Genomic DNA, 23447 nt, shown 5'->3' on the forward strand with positions numbered 1-23447 from the left:
GATGTGTTGTGGAACACACACAGTTCCCATAACACACCACGCCCCATTCCCCAGAAGACAACGCAGAGAGGAGAAGACTGAAGATCACCGCGGCGTAGGAAGAGGCAGATTAGGAAGACTGCCTAGCAACAGCCATTTCACATAAGTTAAAAAAATTTTTTTTTTTTTTTTTTAGGTATTTTTTTTATGCAATTTTTTTTTCTTCAGGGTGGACCTCCACTTTAAGATCTGTTGTTCTATTTGGTTGGTGGAAATTAGATATAATCATTTATACTTGGTAATAAAGTTCAACAGAGCACTATGTTAAAACCACTTAAAGCGGAGCTCCACCCAAAAGGGGAAGCTCCCTGCTTGTCTGCCTCCTAGCCAGACCCCCCCCCTCTCTGCTGCCACGTTTGTCACCTTTTGGGGGGAAGGGGGGTGCGGGCACCTGGTTTTGACAGATACCGGCTCCCACGTCCGGCTCAGTTCGCCCCTCCCTCCTTCCCCCGCAGCCAGCTCGTTCACAAAGCACAGCGAGCTGCGCGCATGCGCAGTTGGAAACGCCGCAAGGCTTCACTGCCAGTTTGCCTTAGTCAAGATGGGGGCGGAAGGCACAACATAGCAGATTGAAAAATCGGCTTGGGTGAGGACACCGCTGGATTCCTGGACAGGTAAGTGCCCCAATATTAAAAGTTGGCAGCTACAGTATTTTTATCTGCTGACTTTTTTACCTTTTTCTGAAGGAGCCTGGAGCTACTCTTACTCTTTACTACACATGCCTCTTATGTATGTATGTTCTGGAAATGGGGTTGGTGCTTGGTCAATGGGCATGTGTGTCATTTGGCTTTAAGGCTACCTCCACACTGGGGCGGGCGTTGGCAGCGCTGCCCCATTGATTTCAATGGGCATGGGCGCTTTAGGAGCGGTGTATACACCGCTCCTACAGCGCTGCAAAGACGCTGCTTGCAGGACTTTTTTTACCATCCTTCAAGCGCACCGCTCCAGTGTGTAAGCACTCGGGCTTTCACACTGAAGAGACGGGACAGGCTCTTTACAGGCGCTATGCAGGCGCTATTTTTAGTGCTGTAGCGCCTGTGAAGCGCCTCAGTGTGAAAGTAGCCTAAGTGGTTGTACTGGGATGATGTCTGCAGCTACATCCATCATCCTGGTATTCTTGTTTTTCTGCCGACGGATGTCTTTTATACAAATTAGCTGCTGAATGACTTGCAGGAGGAGGGAGGGGTGACATGTTGGGTGGTATCTATTTACTCAGCGCAACGCCATCTGTTTATTTTACCAAAGATTGTGTATTATATTGTGTCTGTGTTCATTAGGTGCCTTTCACACAGACGGCTATTCTGCCGCAGTTAAAAGCATGTTTTTTTTTCTGTGAAATTCAAGACACCAGGCACTGCGATCAGCTGCATTTGTACAGTGCGATTAGCTGCGGTTGCATTTAGCTGCGGTTTGCCATTTCCATAGCAACCCGACAGGGTATCGACTCATATTGAATGGGGATCCCTGCCAATACCAGGCACTGTGTTTGGTATGAATCTTGAGGGGGAACTCCACGCCAGATTTTAAATAAAAAAACGGCATGGGTTCCCCTCCAAGAGCATACCAGGCCCTTCGGTCTGGTATGGTTTCCAAGGGGCACCCCCTACGCCACAAAAACGGCATGGGGGTCCCCCCAAATCCATACCAGACCCTTATCCGAGCATGCAGCCAGGTCAGTCAGGAAAGGGGTTGGGGACAAGCGAGCGCCCCCCCCTCCTGAACTGTACCAGGCCGCATGCCCTCAACATGGGGGGGTTGGTGCTTTGGGGCAAGGGGGGGCGCCCTGCGGACCCCCCACCCCAAAGCACCTTGTCCCCATGTTGATGAGGACAAGGGCCTCTTCCCAACAACCCTGGCCGTTGGTTGTCGGGGTCTGCGGGCGGGGGGCTTATCGGAATCCGGGAGCCCCCTTTAACAAGGGGGGCTTCCAGATCCCAGCCCCCCACCCTATGTGAATGAGTATGGGGTACATGGTACCCCTACCCATTCACCTGGGGAAAAAAGTGTCAATAAAAAAAACACACTACACAGGTTTTAAAAGTAATTTATTAGGCAGCTCCTGGGGTCTTCTTCCGACTTCAGGGGTCTTCTTCCGACTTCGGGGGTCTCTCAGGCCTCTTCTCCCTCTCTCCGGTGTCGTCTCCGCGCTCTCTGGTTCTTCTCCGGTGCCTTCTTCCTTCTGCCGGGCTCCTTCGCTATCTTCTGCTCTTTTGTCGCTCTTTTGCTAGCGGAGGAGCCCGGTCTTTTGAGACGTCTTCTTCCCTCTTCTCTTCCAGAGATGTTGACACGATGCTCCCTCTCGCTGTAATGCCGTGAGCGAGGTCCGCAACCAATTATATAGGCATGGGGCGTGGCCACTGGGTGATGTCACCCAGTGACCCTGCCCCCTTATGACGTCACAGTCCCAGGGCATGATGGGACTGTGCTAAATCGCTCCTGGACGCAGTCAATTCTATTTTTTCTATCCGCACCAAACTGCATGTAATCAAAACGCAGCTAAACGCAGTGTGTGAATGGGGCCATAGGAAAGCGTGTGCTTTTAGCTGCGGTAGAAAACTAGAAAATCCGCAGCTAAAAGCGCCATTCTATCTGTCCGTCTGAAAGGGGCCTTAAAGTGTATTTTTTCCAAAAAATTTGCGCTTGAAAAACCGATGCGCAAATACCACGTGACATCAAAAATGGCAAAACCCACTATTTTATTCTTTAGGGCCTCTGCTAAAAATATATATATAATGTTTGGGGATTCAAAATTTTCTAGCAAAAATACTGATTTTTACTTGTAAACAAAGGGTGTCAGAAAAAGGCCTGGTCTTCAAGTGGTTAAAGATATGTTTTATATACATGTGTAAACAAAAAATATAAAATGCAATACAACAGAAAATGCAATCTCTTGTGTCCCATTTTAGTTATGCCATAATATACAGTACTTTACAGTGCCATTAAATCATTAAGAAAAAAACAGCAGGGCAATTAAATGTACACACAGAATTGGTTCATGTAAAACCTGGTTCCAGAAGGGCAAGGTTGATAGGCATGTTTAAGAGATATTACCAAAGTTAAATATTAGTTTAGAATGGCGCAGTACTGGAACTTCATTGAGGCGGCATCTGTTGTACGGAAGGGGTGACACCCAGAACTGCTGAGTAATTAAAACCTGAATCACAAACTCTGTCAATGTGGATCTTACAGTTTACCGTATATATACTGTATATCATTGGTATACAAATCTTGATTCTGGAAAAGAATGAGAACTGGCTGATACCGTATGTGAATAGGGTTTGATTTTTTTCAACTTGGGTAGATTTACTAGTCTGTCTTCCATTTCCAGGCAGATACAATGCTAAAGATGGGATTCCAGCAGCAAGTGCTTGAGATTATTGAACAGGCTGCACAGGATCGTCAAACAATCCTAGTGTCAGCCACCATTCCTGCCAGCATTGAAACATTTGTCCAACAGCTTTTAAGGGATCCTGTGCGAATCACTGTTGGTGAGAAGAACCAACCATGTCCTAATGTGCGTCAGATTGTACTGTGGGTGGAAGAGCCTTCAAAGAAAAAGAAACTCTTTGAAATACTGAGTGTAAGTATAAATAATGCTATTATGTATGTTTTATGGGTTCACGTGTGAATGTTTAACTCTTTTGGAACTCAAATGATGACTGTGCATTAACTGTATGCAAACATTAATTGTGTGAAAACATACTGAAAAATTCTATTCAGATTCCAAATACTTGATAACTGCTAACCCATCTTCTATTATCCAAAAAGAGGATCTGGGTGGGCCTTTCTTTATGAAACCTGTAAAAAGGTTCCTTTCTGTATTTTCTGTATATATACAGGCAAACCTCTAAATACAAAGTTTAAATATGTAAAGTTTTTATAGTCTGCAATAGGATTTATCATTTTGTTCAACATGGACTGAGTTGCTGAACTAGGAACTAAGTGGCTGTAAAGTGGGGCTTAGGTCTGTATTCACAAGATTGTCTCTATAAGATTACAAATGACAAATTAAACATCTATTTAATACAACTGTATTTTTAGTTGCTCTCCTAGGGCAGTGATGGCGAACCTTGGCACCCCAGATGTTTTGGAACTACATTTCCCATGATGCTCCACTAAACTGCAGAGTGCATGAGAATCAGGGGAAATGTCGTTCAAAAACATCTGGGGTGCCAAGGTTCGCCATCACTGGCCTAGGGTTTCACTTTAAGGCTCAGTTGACTAAGCTGTAATGATTGCTAGTTACTATAATAATTGTTTTCAGAAATCAGCAAATCGGAGTTGAAAATACATTATAAATTATTAAAGCAGATGTCCATTCATTGTATATTAATTAAGAATGTATCCTTCAATAAAATATCTATGGGATCATAAATTCCAGTTACTTGTGGCTGTACACATAGATATGTAGCAATAATATATTTTTTAATAAAATGAAAATATAAATATTGCACAATTTCTTTATATTATGCAGTTGCATTAATGACAATTTTTCACATGCATATGTTTTGCAAGCATACCATGCTTCAGATATTTGTGCTTTATGCTTATCTCTCTCCTCCTAGGATTCCAAGCTGTTTCAACCCCCTGTCCTGGTATTTGTTGATTGCCGATTGGGAGCAGATCTCTTGAGTGAAGCTGTGCATAAGATTACAGAACTAGAATGTGTTTCCATGCATTCTGATAAATCCCAGTCTGAAAGAACTAAGATACTCAAGGTAAACTAGGTCTAAAACATTACATTTTATACTTATGAGTGTGTGTGTGTGTTTTTAATTCCCCCATTAAGATAGTTCCTACTTGCTTCTTTAGTCCAGTACACCTTTTTTTGTGTGCGTGCATTTAGTGCGACTGCCCAAAGTTGTAGCCAGTCTACTGGCTATCATAGAAAGTGCTGTATAAAGGACTATGAGGATGAATATGAAGAGGACTGTTGAGTCCCCTTCATATTGCACTTGAACATTTTGTTGAGTAGCTGCGTGCAGAAGGCATTAGAGGCACATGGCCATGTTTAGTGTTCACAGCCTGCATAGTACCTAGGGAGCAGGGGCAGTGGGTGTGGCCAAATAGCAGCTTTTTAACAAAGAAACCCCTGCCTGCTGTCACCGGGAGGGACTTGGGGAAGAAGAGGCATAAGCTTGAACATGTTAAATTTTTACCCTAAATGCGGATGGAACATGTAACATGTTCCAAAGGTCAGCTTATCCTTTTAAAGCTCACAATCATTAGATGTGGTGGCTACATTAGGTTTATTTTTTAGACTTTTTTTCTCTTTGTTTTCACTTGGTGATTTGACCAGTGACACGCCTCCTGTATTAGAGGACCACTACTTTGGATGAAGGAGAACAGGGGACACAGCAGACAGCAGCATTGTCAGTTTGTGGGTGGGAGAGTAGTGTTAGATGTACTAGCAGATTTAAATACACTAACAAATTGAAGCCAAACACCAGCTCACACATTATAATCAGTTACTGCAAACAGTTTTTTCCTTTTGGGATAAAGGTTTTACATTCATAAAAGCTGATCATTTTAAGCAGCCAGTGTTGCATGGTTTATGTCATCCCTGTAAACTGATGCATCTGTAAGAGAGCTTGTTCTTTTGAAAAAACAGACTTGCTGGATGGATCACCAGATAAAAATAGAAGAAATAAAACTTAATCACTTCAATACTGGGCACTTTTACCCCTTTCCTGCCCAGGCCAATTTCTGGCTTTCAGCGCTGTCACCCTTTCAATGACAATTGCGTGGTCATGTAATGCTGTACCCAAACAAAATTTTTATCTTTTTTTTTTTTTTTTTTGAGACAGATAGAGCTTTCTTTTGATGGTATTCAATCGCCACTGGGTTTTTTATTTTTTGGGAAAAAAAATTTTTTCTTAGTTTCTGGTAGAAATGTTGTAAATAAGTAATTTTCTCTTTCATTCATTGACAGACACAGCGCTCCATTATTCAGAACCATAGGCTTATATCACCCCCTACAGGAATAGGACACTAGACAGAAAAAAGACTTTGCTACGCCTTTGGGCAGTCCTACGTGATATACAACTCCCTCTCTGCTATAGGCCTTCATTTTTTTTTCTGTCTAGTCAGGAATAAGGACCTAGTTCCCTGCTGGGATCTCTGGTCCTGGCAATTTTTTTGTTTTTGCTTTTTAGGCTACTTTTATTCTCTTGTTTTTTTTCCTGTGAGATCTACAATCAACTGCCAGACTGCGCACTAAGATCCAGTGGTCTCCCTGGTCTGGCCAGCGTGTGCATGCAGAGTGCAGCTACGCGCTAGGTCGGCCGCGACATAGCCCCACTGGACAGGGGCTGGCCCTGCCAGTTAAGCGCCTCGCGGGGTCGCATACGATCGGGTCTCGGCCTGTGTCGCAGCGTTCCTCATGGCCGACAGCCCCCCCACTTCGGTGGTGAGGAGGATCTGTCTGGGAGCGTTACCCACGCACTCGCTGGAGTGGTTACCAATTACAGGGAAGGAGAGAAGGGGTCCCCTTCTCTCCTTCCCTGGAGTGTTGTAGGGCGCGGGTACTCCCTGGGGTGGTCGGTCCCTCTAGAGTTCTCCTCCACATCCCCCCCTTTCTTGGGTGCTTAGGTGCTGCGGACACTCTGTCCACTCTCCCCCCCCCTCACCTCCAGGGTTATCACTATGGGAGGGGTACACCTTGGCAACTGATGGTTGGGTGGGAGACCAGGCATCTGCAGATCCGCGCCCGCAGCAGCCATCCACTAATTTTAGGCCGCGGCTTTGCGGCCTACCAAGCACTCGTGGCGGGCGGCTGAAAATTTAGGCCGCGGCTTTTGTGGCCTGCTGACCGGGAGACATGTGGGGCGGCCCTAAAGCATGCAGCGGAGGTCGACGCTTTCCGTTGCGGGCATCCGCCCTCCTTCCTCGGCTGTAGCCTGGTCCGGTTCCCCCGCGTACCTGTGCACTTGCGGTGGGCAGCCAGGCTAGTCCGCACGGCCATGCATTCTTCCAGAGGGACAGCACTGTGGGGGCTCCATAGGGCGACCCCCTTTTTGGGGGGGTTGTTTAAGTGGGCCCTCCTTAGGCGCCCCCTGTGAGGGGCCTTAGTGGATGCCCCCCGAGAGGTGCCTCAGCCAGTGCCCCCTGTGAAGGGTCCAGTGGTGTCCCCTGTGCGGGGCATCCATAGGCACCCCCTGTGCAGGGTCTCCGCCAGTGCCCCCCGTGAGGGGTTCAGTGGTGCCCCCTGTGCGGGGTTTCCGTAGGCGCCCCTTGTGCGGGTCTCAGCCAGTGCCCCCTGTGCGGGGTATCCGTAGGTGCCCCCTGTGCGGGGTCTCAGCCAGTGCCCCTGTTAAGGGTCCAATGGTGCCCCCTGTGTGGGGTAGCAGTAGGCACCCCAGTGCAGGGTCTCGGCCGCTGCTGCTTGTGAGGAGCCTGGGTCGGTGCCCCCTGTGTGGGGCATTGGTCGACGTCCCCTGTGTGGGACCTCGGTGATGCCCCTGTGTGGGGCCTAAGGCGGCGGAGGTCTCAGTCAGCTGCCCCCCAGTGTTCTTTGCGTTTTATTGCGTTGTATTGCCTTCCCTGTGTCCCAGGTCAAAAAGTCCCTGGGATTTACCTTGCATGCCCTGGATGTGTTCTGGCGGCTAAGGTGTATTTGGCAGTCATAGGGCCTTTTCGGAGATCAGACTCACTGTTTGTGATCACGGACGGGTCAAAAAGGGGGCTGTCTGCTTCTTCTGCGACCTTTCTAGGTGGCTCTGACAGACGATGACTCTGGTCTATTCTATCAGGTGTTGGGTTCCTCCTTTCCCTGTTACGGTGCATTCTACTTGGCTGCTTATTGCATCTTGGGCCTTCAATCATCAGGCATCAGCTGCGCTGGTTTGCAAAGCGACCACTTGGTTGTCGGTGTACACTTTCACAAAATTCTACAAGGTAGCTGTGCTGGCATCTCAGGGTGCTTCTTTTGGCCGCAAGGTGTTGCAGGCTGCTGTTTAGAGGGTCTATTCTCTCTTGAAGGGGTATTGTTCAGGTTGGGCTCCAGTTGGTTCTGTGCTGAGCTCCTGTTACCTGGTTGGCTCTTGGGTTAGCTTTGGGATTTTTCGTTGTCCCACCCCTCATGTTTGGCACTGCTTTGGGACGTCCCTATGGTTCTGAATAATGGAACGCTGTGTCTGTCAATGAACAAAAGAGAAAATGGGATTTTTGACTTACCGTAAAATCCATTTCTCTGAGTTCATTGACAGACACAGCACCCACCCCTCTAAGGAGTTTTGATGCTTCTGACACTGCTTGTTACTAAACTGAAGGCCTATAGCAGAGGGGGGTGTATATCACCTAGGACTGCCCATAGGCATAGTCAAGTCCTTTTTTCTGCCTAGTGTCCTACTTGTGTAGGGGGCGATATAACCCCATGGTTCTGAATAATGGAGTGCTGATGAGGCTGCACTGATGAGGAGACACTAATATGCAGCACTGATAGGCGGCACTGATATGCAGCACTGATAGGTGGAAATGATGAGCAGGCACTGAAAGGCAGCACTGATAATCGGGGCACTGACCGAGATTTTAATTCTTCTACATTTTTGTCTGAAGTGTAAAAAGATTTGGCTTTACATACACTTGTAACTACTTGCTGACCGCCCTATAACAGTTTTACTGCTACAGGGCGGCAGCTCTGTGCAGGATCAAGTGTGTGTGTGTGTGTGTGTGTGTGTATGTATGTATGTATGTATGTATGTATGTGTATATATATATATATATATATATATATATATATATATATATATATATATATATATATATAATGTGTGATCCTGCACTTCACCTGCAGGTGGCGCGCACTTGCTGACGGTGGGCCACTTCCACTGTGATTCTTCACAGCAGAAGCCGATCTGTGGGTGCCAGGCACTCGATGTCCTCTGGCACCCGTCGATCGTCGGTAAACAACACAGAATGGAGATCTTCCTATGTAAACAAGGCAGATCACTGTTCTGACGGGGGAAGGGATGGATTTTGTGTTCCTGCAAAGCAGGAACTAGAATCCATCTCTTCCTCTAGTAAAAGCAGAGTACACAGAGACACACTGGCTAGGCACACAGTTAACCCTTTGATCGCCCTAGATGTTTAACCCCTTCCCAGCCAGTGTCATTAGTACAGTGACAGTGCATATTTTTTAGCTGTAGGTTCCCGCAAAGTGTCAAAAGTGTCAGTGTCCGCCGCAATATCGCAGTCCCGCTATAAGATGCTGATCACCGCCATTACTAGTATAAACAATAAATTAATAAACAATCCATAAATATATACCATTTGGTTTACGCAAACATTACAGTGTCTACAATCAATATACATTTATTGGGATTTTTTTTTCTACCAAAAACATGTAGCAAAATACATACTGGCCTAAATTTATGAAGAAACTCGATTTAGAAAAAAAAATTAAAAATTTGGATATGTTTTATAGCACAAAGTAAAAAATATTGTTTTTCAAAATTGTCGGTCATTTTTTTGTTTTTAACGCAAAAAATAAAAAATTAAGTAGGGATCAAATTCCACCGAAAGAAAGCTCTATTTTGTGGGGGGAAAATTACATACATTTTATTTGGGTACAACGTTGCATGACCGCGCAATTGTCAGTTAATATAATGCAGTGTTGTACTGGAAAAAATGGCTTTGTCATGAAAGGGGGTAAATCGTCCAGACGTGTCAAGTAGTTACTATTTACAAATTATACTGCCTGTGCATCTGGTCTTCGCTCTCTACCACTGCCAAAGGATCTTCTGTGTCCAACGCACTTCCCTGCAAGTTGAATGCATAGTCCCCTGCTAAGTGCTGTGGTTCTTTTGCCAAAGCTACGTCTTTACAATGTCCTGTAGTAATGTAGATGTTCAGCAGGAGGATCACCCGAGGGAACTAGACACCTGATTCTGCCAAATATGGCAGTGGTAGCTCTGCAACCAAGCACAGGTTAGCAGCGCAGGCAGTGGCACAGGTAATTATTCGTTATGTTTGTTTTCAGCCACTGCTTAGTACAAGAAATTGTTTAAATATTGAGCCAGCATTATGTATGTTGTCTTTATAATTTTTTAATGCCTCATTATTTCACCACTATGTAAATGCTCTTTTTAATAATTCATATATGCCACTTTGTATAGGGATTGCTCCAAGGAGAGTATGATGTTGTTGTCAGCACTGGAGTGCTAGGGAGAGGTCTGGATTTGGTGAATGTCAAATTGGTGGTGAATTTTGACATGCCTTCAAGTATGGATGAATATGTCCATCAGGTAAATCTATCAAATTTTATCATGTTTTTTTTTTCACCCTTAAAGATTAAGTTCACCTTTTGTAACATATTACACCCATATTCAGAATGTACAATGTTACAAACGGACCGGCCCCCGCACATCTGCTGATCACTGGTGCAATGCTTTAGAGGCTCCAGAAACAAAAAAATAATAAATGCATATTTTTTTACCTGAAGAAAAATGTGCATTTATTATTTTTTTGTTAAAATGTGAACTTATCCTTTAAATTGGACCTGTCATTGTTTAAGAGTTTCCATGGTGAAATGCAGCTATAAAGCTGTAAAACTATAGAGGGTCTCAGTATCTTGGCTGCTACACTAATAATGCAAGGATCAAAGTGTTCCTTGAACATTTCCTATTTTTAAAAAAGCAGCTTCTTTTCAAATAGGCAAGCCTAGATTAAGCTCTGATATTTGAAATAACAGTGAACACCTCTGAAAATCCCATTTCTTGCTCATATGATTGAAACAGGGCTTTTTTCAGAATTCTGCATTGTAATTGAGTTACAATTTTATTTAACCCCAGCTCCATTTATTTATATTTATGTTTTTATAAATCCTTTCAATGTATATAGTCGGCTTGGTGAGGTGTTTTAAAAAAAAACATTAAAAAAACGCAAAAATGGAGTTGCATTTAGTAAATTTGCTGTCAGCAAAGATATTTTTATGTAATTTCATACTTCCACATATTGTATATACTGGTATGTATTGTATTTACAGTTTCCTAGCACATGCAGGATCTGCCTAAACAGTAATGCTATACCTTTCTTTTTACAACTCTTCACTTCCACAATACAGTTTTTTTTTATAAGTTTTTAAACCTATAGTTGAGATAGCCTTTAATTGGCTATCACAGAGGTTATCACAGTGATCAAGTGACCGGAAAGCGGGAGTCCCAGGTTAGTACAAGACTTGGCGCTCTCTGTGAGAGTCCAGTCTCTGTGCTGGCAGCGCGTTACGCTTTCATTTTGGCCTCTACGGGATTCTGCCTCAGGTAGCAATTTTTGCTTTGTTCTTCCTGTCTCATCTTCTCTACCTCTTCTGCTCCACTGTAACCTGTTAATACCATATTCATGACCCAACCAACTTAGCCCCAGCAGAAAGCTGAATACACACATGCAGTTGTGCTTCCTCTAAAAGCCACCCACAGCCATTGCAAAGTCAGCTGTTAACCTTCTCACTTTTGTTTCCAGCCCTTTCCCCTGTTAACCTCCATGGACCTATGCATAGCTATCTCCAGACAACTCTTCCTCAGACAGCACCTGCCTCTGGCTTCCTCTGCTGTTGGCAATCTCAAGCCCATGCTGGTAGCTTATTAAATCTGTTTATTAAATTTCTTAACAGACAAACAAAACAGAACACAACAAGACATCATACACACTGAACCAAAAATATAATAATAAAATGTAAAAATCCAATATATCAATTATTAATTCAAAAGGAAAGAGAAATAGAAAGGGGAAAAAAAAAGAGCAAACGATTTTTAAAGTAAACATTAGTTCCTTCTTTTTCTCAATGACCCCAAACATTTCTTATATGGGAGCACACCTATTAATGGCCCCCATGGGCATTTAATGCTGTATACGGTTTGTCCAGCCACTTTGCCCACACTTTATCATACTTACTAGGACAGCCCCTATTCATGTAAGTATCTCTATACAATGGAAAATTATTATTTACCAATTGTTTCCAATATGAAAGCGTAGGGGACCGAGGTTTCTTCCAATGCAGCGCAATAGCTTTTCTTGCGTAAAATAGTGTTATATTAGCAAACACTCACTCAGACACTGTGGGAAGAATAGTCTCTACCAGGCCCACTAGACAGACAGACATTGAAACCGGTAAGGGAACAGAAGTGATAGTGTTCAAAGTTCAATAGCTCCACCACTTCCACCCAAAAGATAACTATATATAGGCAGGTCCAGAAGCTATGTGTAAAATTATTATTATTATTATACAGGATTTATATAGCGCCAACAGTTTGCGCAGCGCTTTACAACATGGGGCAGACAGTACACTTACAATACAAATCAATACAGGAGGGATCAGAGGGCCCTGCTCGTTAGAGCTTACAATCTAGAAGGGAGGGTCAAGCGGAAACAAAGGTAATAACTGTGGGGGATGAGCTGATGGAAAAAATGAAAATACAGTTGTTAGGTGTGGGTAGGATAGGCTTCTCTGAAGAGAAGGGTTTTCAGGGATCTTCTGAAAGCTAATAAAGTAGGAGATAAGCGGACAGATTGGGGTAGGGCATTCCATAGGATTGGAGAGGCTTTGGAAAAGGCCTGGAGTCGAGCATGGGAGGAGGTGACAAGGGAGCTGGAGAGCAGGAGGTCTTGAGAGGAACGAAGAGAGCGAGTGGTTTGGCCGAGCGGAAGCCAGTGGAGGCATTGACAGAGAGGAGTGGCAGACACAGAGCGATTGGTAAGGTGGATGAGTCTGGAATCCCCTTGATTCGCGCCACATCGCCAACATTCCGAAGAACACACAAGATTTATGTTTTTAAGTCTATGTGGCGTAATATATGCTCTATGTACCAATTTATATTGAATCATACGATCTCTTAAGGATATCAAAGATGGCAGAGGGAAATCCCACACACCTCTCCAATCCTCCATGTCTAAATCTGGTATATCTCACACCCACCTAACTCTAAGAGCCTCTAATGGCAGGATAGAAATTAATATAAGATGAGAATGCAATCTTGAGGTGGGCTTATCCAGACACTCAGACCTATACACTAATTCTAAAGTGGATTGTCTAATCGTTAAACTATCCTGTGCTTGAAAGGTATGAAGAAGCTGGAAATATCAAAATCAATGAGAGCTTGGGACATTGAAAGTCGAAGTAAGTGTCGAAAAGGTAGATGGTTTCCGATCAGTAATCACATTAGAAAATAATTTTAATATTATACTTGGTCCATGCAATAGGCTCTGGTGCTTTCAAAAATTGAACCGGTGGCTGCAGGAGCAGTTAAAAAGATACCGAGCCAGGCTTTGACTTGATACTGTGCCTAAACATCTCTCCACTCTAAATCCACAGTGCTCACCCCTCCCCTGCTTTCTGTGCCTTTGAGCCGCCAATTACACCCTCCTACCCCCCCCCCCCCCCCATGCTATCCCCATTGTGCCAGCATGCTCCCCCACCACCCTTGCAGCCTGCACTTCTGCCTTCTAACACTACAACAGGCTGTTCAGGAAGGAGTAACAGGTCAGCATGCCTTCCTACAGTCCTAATTACACCTGCTTATAGCACCCAACCCCCTTCACCCCTGCACTTCCCCCTGGTCTCAACTCTGTGCTTACATGCACCCCCTTGTCACTTCACCTGTAACTGCCTACCCTCCCTTCACTTCACTTTCCCCACCCTTGCCTATTTTGAAACCAGCACACATTTGCTAGTATGTATAATGTACATACAGTACAGTGTATGCATGTATATGGACATACAGTACAGTGTGTGTGTATGTATGTATATATATATATATATATATATATATATATACTGTATTTATTGGCGTATAACACTCACTTTTTCACCATGAAAATCGGGTGCAAATAGTCCGTGCGTGTTATACGCCAATACTTCAGTTTTAGCTGCCTCGGAGGGGACAGGGAAGGGGGCGGAACGAGCACCGTCAGATTACATACAGTGGGAATCTCCTGTTTACTTGGCAGCCTCCGTAATAGGAACTCCTGTCTCCTGGGCCGCCATTGGACCACTGTTCTGTCTATCATAGGAGATTCTCACTGTATGTAATCTGTCGGCACTCGTCCCGCCCCCCTCCCTGTCCCCTCTGGGCTGCAGATGGGCATCGATCAGGCTGCACTGATGGCAATGGTGAGGCTGCTGCACTGATGGCAATGGTGAGGCTGCATTGATGTGGACTGATGAGGCTGCATTGATGGCACTTGTGAGGCTGCAGATGGGTATTGATCAGGCTGCATTGATGGCAATGGTGAGGTTGCAGATGGGCACTGACCCTTATTTTACTTCAAAGTTCCTTATTTAAAATGTAAGTTTTTTTCCTGAAACTTCCCTCTTAAAATGAATGTGCGTGTTATACACCTGTGCGTGTTATACGCCGATAAATACGGTGTGTGTATATGTGTGTGTATATATATATATATATATATATATATATATATATATATATATATATATATATATATATATATAATGTAAAGCTTCTTACACAAGTATTTTGATTTAGAAAGATTCTCTTCAGTAGATGATATTCAGTTTTGGTAGTGAGCTGGTAAGAAAAACGCTACTCAGGTTACGAAGTTTCTTTACTCCTTTTTTTAAATTATTTATTTATTTTTTTTTTTTTCATGAACTTTTTGTGTTTGTGTGCAGATTGGAAGAGCAGGAAGACTTGGCAATCGAGGAACTTCTATTACGTTTATTAATAAAAACAACAAGAACTTATTCTGGGACTTGGCGAAAAGAGTAGAGCCCACTGGGTCACTTCTTCCACCTCAGCTACTTAACTCCTCTTATCTACTTGAGCAAAAAAGTCTAGAGCAGAGAAAGCAAGACCAAGACAGGCTGGTGACCGGGAAACAAATTCTTAATCTCATTCGTAAATATGACAAACGAAGACACAAATAATGATCATCCTTGCATCCTTCGTTGACCGAGTAGCAGGCACCTTGTTGTGTCCCTTTTATTTTCTTTATGGAAGAAAGTGTAGCTACGGATATATGGAAACCTTTGGATTTTTTGCGAAGAAAAACATTTGCTCTCATTCTAGAGATGTGCTTCACTCAGAAGTCATTAAATGCGATAACTCATTTATGACTGTTAGATGCATGCAACTTGTGTTATAATAACCTTGATAAAACTTTTTTTTTTGTTTTGTTTTTTTTACAACTGCAGCCTGTATTTATTTTTTGCTTTATAGGTGAACTTTTTGCATACCCTCATTGCTCCACCTTGGTTCGATACGAGTATGCTCTCACTGTATGTAGCGTGTGTGGCAACAGCAGTGTCAGATCCTGTTTCTTTTACCAATATGTGACAAGCTGCTGGTCAGATGTCACAGTGCTGCCACCAATATGTAATGAATGAGGGGTAATTTCCCACGGTACTGTCACATATCTGTGACCATGGCACTCAGTCTCTCTCTGCACAAAAAATGTTTAGCTTGTGGGACCATAATCTAGGTGCCAGCATACTGAAAGTGATTGACACTGGTGTTTGATTAACTATGCAGTGAACCTATTATCAAACAGCTGCCACCAATTGTTTTCTCAGAAACACACACCGTTCACAATATCTATGTAAACCGTTATGACTTTTGTCTCTGAAAATTCAGAGATTCCGAAATAGTAGCTCTCTCCAAAAAGATAGGGATTCGTTAAACTCGAACTTTAGTTAGTAAATTAAGTGTAGATCACGTCGGTCTCGCCTCTTTTGCAGGTATAGCTATGTAAAACATTAAAAATATGTGTATTATTTACTTACAAAGAGCTCTGTCCTGTCTTCCTCCTCCCCGATCCGCGGGTGCTGGCGGTCATCTATTGGCCGGCACCTGCTGATTGGCTTGTGCTGTGACTAATCACACCTTCGGTGCAACCTTACCCAGAAAAGCTGAATCACGTGTATATATATATGTGATCCTGCGCAGCCGGCCCGCACTGTATCAGTAAAGCTACAGTGCGTGGTCGGCAAGTGGTTAATGAGAAATGCATAAATGAAATATACAGTGTAGCGCAACTCCAATGTAATTATAAATTCATACCAATATTATACTTCCAAACCATATCATAAATATATACAAAATAATATAAATACAATCAATAATAAAGTGTAAGGGACCCCCTACTGAGGAAGTCCACACCGCTGGATGTAATGAGTATAGGGGGCGGAGCTTGAAGTGAGACGTCATCCCATGGCCATCTCAAATAGTGGACTGTAAGCTGATACATGTGTTTTCAGCTAACACTGCTTAACCTCCCTGGCGGTATGATTATTTCAGATTTTAGGTGCTGAAATTATTTTGCACAGAAATTTGGCGTTTTATATTGTAGGCCTGTAATTCTTAGGAATAATTCAGTTAAATCTGTCCAAACCATAGTCTAGTAGACATCCCGGGTATGATAAATTTTGAAAAACGAAATAAAAAATTATAATATAATAAATAACTATAAATAATTATAACAAATAATAATAATAAAAATTATTCAATAATGTAATCAAATCAAAAACACTGAAATTTGCTCAGTTGCAGAATTGTCACTTTCATTACTTTTAGTGTTTGGTGATGGATTTTCCCACAAATCACTATCACTCAATTCTGCGAGTGATTCTAATTTATTATCGCTGTTTTCTAGTTGCTCTAAAGCCACTTTTGATGTAAAGGGACAGTTTTGGTTGCTATGGACAATCTCCAGTTTCCAGGCAGAAAGAACAGTTTTTATAATATAAAACTGCATGCAGGACACTGGACAGACCACTAGGGACAAAGGGGATGTGTAATTATTTGATACAGTACTGTAATCTGTAAGATTACAGTATACTGTATCTATACTGTGTGTTTCACTATTTGAATTTGCCGCCGAACTCCGTCCCCGTGCGTCGCAACGCTCGCAGGGAACGGAGCTCGGCATTGTGAATCGAGCGAGACACAGCGGTTCGCCGATCACAGCGGAGAGACATCGCAGGAACCAGGGGACAAGGTAAGTAAACTCTTCCTGGATCCTGCGATGCAATACCGAGTCTGGCTCGGGGATACCGCTTTTGGTATTGAAAATATACCCCGAGCCAGACTCGGGAATACCGCTAGGGGGGTTAAGTGCTTTTTAGCATAAGTGTATTACTTTTATCTTGCACATTAAATGTTTTAAACGGAGGACACTAGGTTTGGTGTGTTCTTTTTTCCCATTTTTATATGCACATCTGTGAGTTTTGAGGCCCTTATGCTGGCATAGGAGACACATAGCAAGTGGAATGCTATACCTTCATTCTTATCTCCCTTGAAGGGAACAACAGCTTGTTATGGCCTTACTGGTGATGCAGGGCATAACTATAATGTGCACAGGTGTTGGGGGGCATTTGCACTTTCAGATTTTTCACTAGGGGGTGGATTACCTACTATTTTTGAACAATTTTATAATATTGATTCAGGAGTTTGATATGATCATTTAATATGGATACTGATGCATTTTATTATTGATTGTTTTTATATATACAGTGCTCCGCATAAATGAGTACACCCCGACAGATTTATGAGAAAACCTTTACTTTCCTTTAGAATCAACATTTTCTATGGGACACTATACTACAAATTACTCCCACAAATGCGGGCCATTGATTGCAACCAAGATTTGTTAATTTGTACACACAAAAAAGTATTTTTTCTAACAAATTCATGCAAGACCATGTTGCAAAAATGAATGCACCCCAATGAAAGCTAAATTTTTTACAACAAAATCCTTAGTCACAAGAATTCAACTACAGGTGAGTCTAATTAATTATTCACCAAATGGGTGTTCAGCAGTGTATTATAAAAGGGCGTTACTTTACAAAGAAAACCCCTTTCCCATAATGCTGTTAACAGTGGCACCACATGAAAGAAAAATGTCGCAAGGCCTGAGAAAGAGAAAATAATTTCTTTACACAAGAAAGATGAAGGCTGCAAGAAGATCAGCAAAGCTTTACTTATTAGAATACCGTAGCAAAAGTAATACAAAAATGTAACAAAGGTGGAACTGCAACTATCTCGCAGAAACATCCAGGCCGTCCATGGAAGTTAACACCTCGACAGGAGCGTCTTCTAATGAGAAGCGTTGAAGAAATTTACCATGCCAGTTTACTGCAGTTAGCTAAAGAAGTAGAAAGCCAAACTAGGGTGATTGTTTCCAGTGAAACAATACGGCGTACACTGCAAAAGGAATGGCATGCATGGGAGTCGTCCACGAAGGAAGCCTCTCCTAAAGCCCATGCACAAAAAAGCCTGCCTAGAATTTGCCAGGGCCCATGCTGAAAAAGAAGACTACTGGGACTCTGTACTCTGAAGTGATAAAACCAAGATAAATGTTTTTGGAACTGATGGCTTCAAAACTGTATAGGTGAGCAGTACGAAGAAAAATGCATAGTGCCTACAGTGAAACATGGTAGTGGCAGTGTCCTCCTGTGGGGCTGCATGAGTGCTGCTGGTGTCAGGAAGCTGCATTTCATTGATGGTATTATGAAAAAAAATGTTTTACTATCCAAAGGTGAAGCGTTTGTTACCCCAACACTTCATATTCCTGATATGTGCCTGCTGTACCATGTACCTGTATTGCTTCCTTTATGTGAATTCTCTGATGTTCTTGCCAGTCACTCTGCTTTCCTATTAAAAACTGACCACACTTGGCGATGCATGCACCAGCCTGGAGGGTTTTTCCATATTTTTTGGAGCTCTCCGGCAATATAACAATGCTGGCAAGAGGTCCTTCAAGTGATTAAACGTGTAACCAAAATCCATATACCATGTGACCCAAGATATTGTTTGCTAGAATTGGTTGAACAAGTGTCAGTGACCATGGCTAGAAGAATACTCATTAATCTATTACTGTTTTACGCTCGTAAAGCCATCACAATGAATTGGAAACACCCATCCCCTCCTTCTGTCAAATTCTGGAAAGGTCTGATAAACGCCAGTCTACCCTTATATAAGGCCACCTATGTGAACAGGGGTTGCCCCAATACATTTAATAAGGTTTGGGCATGTTGGCTTGACAATTCCACTACAGCAGGCGGCAATCAGGCCTGTGCTAGTTAAGCATACTCTCTAACCGCACACCTAGTCCTGAGGTAAATACCTTAATTTATACTGATTTGCCAGGTTTGAGCATAGTTAATCCTGAATTGAACCCTCTCCCCACATTGAGGCAGTAGTTTAGTAGAATTTTTTTGTTTGGTTCTTAAGATACATGTTGCTGTACGACACTGTGACCTGTTGGTCTTGCCCCTGCGTGGGCTATAGCTGTATGTACAATCTGAAATTTAATAAAAGATTTAAAAAAAAAAAAAAACCTGACCACACTAAGCAGGAGATCACATCGTGGTCAGTTCTCTAGCTGTGCTGAGAACTCAGCCTACTCTCCAATGATCAGACTTGTCCTGACACGCACCCACTGCACAGACATTCACTGGCAAGCTGCTGCCGCTCCCCCCCCCCCCCAGCTCTTAGACCCCTTTCACACTGGGACGCTTTGCAGGCGCTACAGTGCTAAAAATAGCGCCTGCGAAGCGCCCTGAAAGAGCCACTCCTCACACTCCAGTGTGAAAGCCCGAGGGCTTTCACACTGGAGCGGTGCGCTGGCAGGACGCTAAAAAAAGTCCTGCTAGCAGCATCTTTGGAGTGGTGTGTATACCGCTCCTTCGCCGCTCCTGCCCATTGAAATGAATGGGGCAGTGCGGCTATACCGCCGGCATAGCACTGCTGCAGCAGCGTTTTGCGGTGGTTTTAACCCTTTTCTCGACCGCTAAAACAATGGTAAAGCCGCGCTAAAAATAGCCCTGTTTTACCGCCGGCGCTCACACCGCCCCAGTGTAAAAGGGGCCTTATGCAGCTGAGAACAGAGGAAAGGTGATCATTTAAAAAATAAAAGAGAAAAAAATGTATTTATAATTTTTTTTTATATCTATACAAAAATGTTTTGCCTTTCATTTTGATCACTTTAAAACAACAAGGGCAGAAGATTTAATAGATGGAAAGATGAAAAAAATGACTGAAGGTCCGCTTTAATGTTGAAACTCCCTTGGATTTCTGGGGTTTCTTCTTCCTCAAGCCTCCCCGCAGCCTATAACGACATAGTCAGCTCACCCAGGTTTTTTATAAAGAAAGGCACACATTGGGGTTGAATTACTAAAGGCAAATACACTTTGCATTACAAGTGCACTTGGAAGTGCAGTTGCTGTAGATCTGAAATGAGGGGAATCTCTGCTGATTTTATCATCCAATCACATCCAAGCAAAAATGCTGTTTTTTATTTTCCTTGCATGTCCAACTCAGATCTACAGCGACTGCACTTCCAAGTGCACGTGGAAGTGCCTTTAGTAAATAACTCCCAATATGTGTGTATTCCTGAATTCAGTCTTGAGGAAGTTGATGAACTGTGAAATGTGGAGACAGACATATCAGGACAAAGCGATGTGTGAAATATTTTTATTGTTGAATTTGTATATGATCTTGTGGCTTTTAATTGTACAGTAACAATTGTGGATTTTATTTGGTTTGATACTCATCTGTCGGTCATCTTTAAATCCCCGATTTTTCTTCTTTCCATGTTCTTTGGTGTCAAGTTGTCAAGTTTTTGGGGTGATGACCCTCAGGTTATCATTCGAGCCGACTGGCTTCTTTCTGTGAATCCACCACACTTTTTTTTTTTTTTTACATGTTTCAATTAATGATTGTAGTCAACATCCATATGAAATTGATGATCATTAGCTAAGCTTGGTATATTTGGTTAATAATACACCTGACCTCCAATCCTATAAAATTCCTGACTTTGTACACTTGCACAAGTGTGGGAGTGTTATAGGGCGTACCCACGGTCGGACTTTGTTCGGACATTCCGACAACAAAATCCTAGGATTTTTTCCGACAGATGTTGGCTCAAACTTGTCTTGCATACACACGGTCACACAAAGTTGTCGGAAAATCCGATCGTTCTAAACGCAGTGACGTAAAACACGTACGTCGGGACTATAAACGGGGCAGTGGCCAATAGCTTTCATCTCTATTTATTCTGAGCATGCGTGGCACTTTGTCCGTCGGATTTGTGTACACACGATCGTAATTTCCGACAACGGATTTTGTTGTCGGAAAATTTTATCTCCTGCTCTCCAACTTTGTGTGTCGGAAAATCCGATGGAAAATGTCCGATGGAGCCCACACACGGTCGGAATTTCCGACAACACGCTCCGATCGGACATTTTCCATCGGAAAATCCGACCGTGTGTACGGGGCATAAGAATTAATGCTGGTTTGAAGCCAAAGGGTAATCGCACCAAATATTAATTTGATTTGTTTTAGATTTTTTTTTTTCTGTTCGCTCACTTTGCATTTTGTAAATTGATAAAAATTAAAGAATATATATTTTTGAAAGTATTCTTATATTGCAGCATTTCTTCACACCTGGCTAAGACTTTTGCACACTACATTACTGGTGCACTGGCTGGCCAATACAGAAGGTGTAAGACTCAAGACCTGAAAGAGGACCGTAAGAAGATGAGAGCCAGCCAGGGAAGAATTGGGAACTTTTAGCCTACACAGCCAATTGGGCATTTCACAAAAGATCCAGTGTACACATGGGCCTTGCTTACATGCAAAAATGCAAAGCAATTTAAAAGTATCACTTACTGGGGGCGTGGCCTGGACAGCGATGTGAGAGGACGTGTCCGAGCAGAGCTCCGCTAGTGATATATCCTGTCAGCGCTATCCTGTATCGTTCTAGCCGGCAAACTATTCCAAGTTCGCGCTGTGTACTCCTGCCTAACCTGCAACACTATGTCTCCACCGAAGAGAAACACCGCGGCGTCCTCATTAGACAGATACCGGAGAGTAGACCAGGACCTGGAGGGGCAAGATGGCGCCTCAGCAGCACCTTCCACTGTCCAGCGTGCAGAGCACGAGGCTGCAGACACTGTAAGGGTCCTGGAGGCGATCTCCCTATGCCAATCAACATTAACCACCAAGATAGAGGAAGTGAAGGTGGACATCTCGTTAATCCGCCAGGACATGACCAAAATCCGTGAGCGAGTCACGGAAGCGGAGACCAGAATTAGCAGAGCTGAGGACATAATATACCCCTTACAACACTCCCAAGAGGACTTGCAGTGTCAGCTCCAGCAATTAGCTCAGAAGCAAGATGACCTCGAAAATAGATCCCGCAGATCCAATATCCGATTCATTGGATTACCAGAGGGCACGGAGGGTCCTGACCCAGCCACCTTCTTAGAAAAGCTTCTCATTACCGCATATGGCAGAGAGGCCTTCTCCACTTCATTCGTAGTGGAACGCGCTCATCGAATGCCCGCACGCCGCCCTCCTGAAGGGGCACCACCACGCACCTTTATAGCGAAGCTATTAGATTTCAGAGACAGAGCCACCATCCTTCGTCTAGCAAGAACCAAAGGGAACATACCCTTTCAATCGGGACATGTGATGGCGTTCCCGGACTTCTCCGCGGAGGTCCAAAAACAGCGAGCGCGCTTTGGAGCGGTCAAAAGGCGTCTGAGGATCCACAACATAAAGTACGCCATGCTGTTTCCAGCCCGTCTCCGCGTGGTGGGAGAAGATCGAGCGCACTTTTTTGAGGACCCGACTATGGCGGTGGCCTGGCTGGATCAGCTTGAAGCGGAGAGAAACCGTCCTGCCAGATAGTCTATATATCCTACAGATCCCCCCGTTTTATTTTCTTACTTTCTGTACGAACAGAGACTCACTTATTATACATATAAGTGCCCCCTAATTCCAATGAGGTTACGTTGGACATAGAACACTTTACCCCCAACTACGTGGGGATTTCAGGTACTGCAAGGCCAAACTCACTACTTGAGAGAGGGTGGATCCCTGAGACTGAGACGTGAAAAGACAGGTCTGCCCACACAGAGCTCCGGATTACTGGTCTCCTACCTATATGTCCACCTCTTTTCCAGCGGAACTCCTTTTCCCTTCCCCAGGGGTTTATTTTCTCCTTTTATATTTCCTGTAAGCGGGGGGTAATTGATTTGAGGTGTTCTCTTATGTCAAAAGTTTATGCAATATTTGTGTATAGTTGCTAAATATCACGGCGGAGTGGTCGGTTAGAGTCACATATCTGACGGCTACTGCTCAGCAATCCCGTCCTATACTTACATTGCTGAATTTGTTGCCAGCGTTTGTTCGCCCCCACTGGCGGTATTCGTTCTGCTACTAAAAGCATTGATGAGCCACCAGTGGGTAAATGTTAAAATAGTGTGATCACTTTTCTCAGGCGTGAGTAGCAAGATGTTTACATGCAATCGCACGGGTTTTGGGTTGAATGCCCCAGCCAAGTTAGGGAGGTGGAGGGCAGGGAGGGGGGAAGGGAAATATTATTTGGTTTTGTTAAGGAACTATATTTATGATACGTTACACTGCAGCAGAGGTCAATGTACAGGTTACAGA

General features: G+C 43.6%; 1 protein-coding gene across 1 annotated transcript in view; it reads left to right on the forward strand.

Annotated features, from left to right (window-relative positions):
• The window catches only part of DDX59 (DEAD-box helicase 59), a 46404-nt gene extending 29249 nt beyond the window's left edge, over positions 1 to 17155 (forward strand). Inside the window, exons 4-7 of the mRNA XM_073592946.1 lie at positions 3368 to 3619; positions 4605 to 4757; positions 10155 to 10283; positions 14663 to 17155. Coding sequence (XP_073449047.1) covers positions 3368 to 3619; positions 4605 to 4757; positions 10155 to 10283; positions 14663 to 14917 — 789 coding nt within the window. The 3' untranslated portion in view covers positions 14918 to 17155. The remainder of the gene's footprint in view (positions 1 to 3367; positions 3620 to 4604; positions 4758 to 10154; positions 10284 to 14662) is intronic.
• Positions 17156 to 23447: the final 6292 nt, after the last annotated feature.

Source organism: Aquarana catesbeiana, linkage group LG07 (genome assembly GCF_042186555.1).
Source record: "Aquarana catesbeiana isolate 2022-GZ linkage group LG07, ASM4218655v1, whole genome shotgun sequence".
Lineage (NCBI taxonomy): Eukaryota > Metazoa > Chordata > Amphibia > Anura > Ranidae > Aquarana > Aquarana catesbeiana.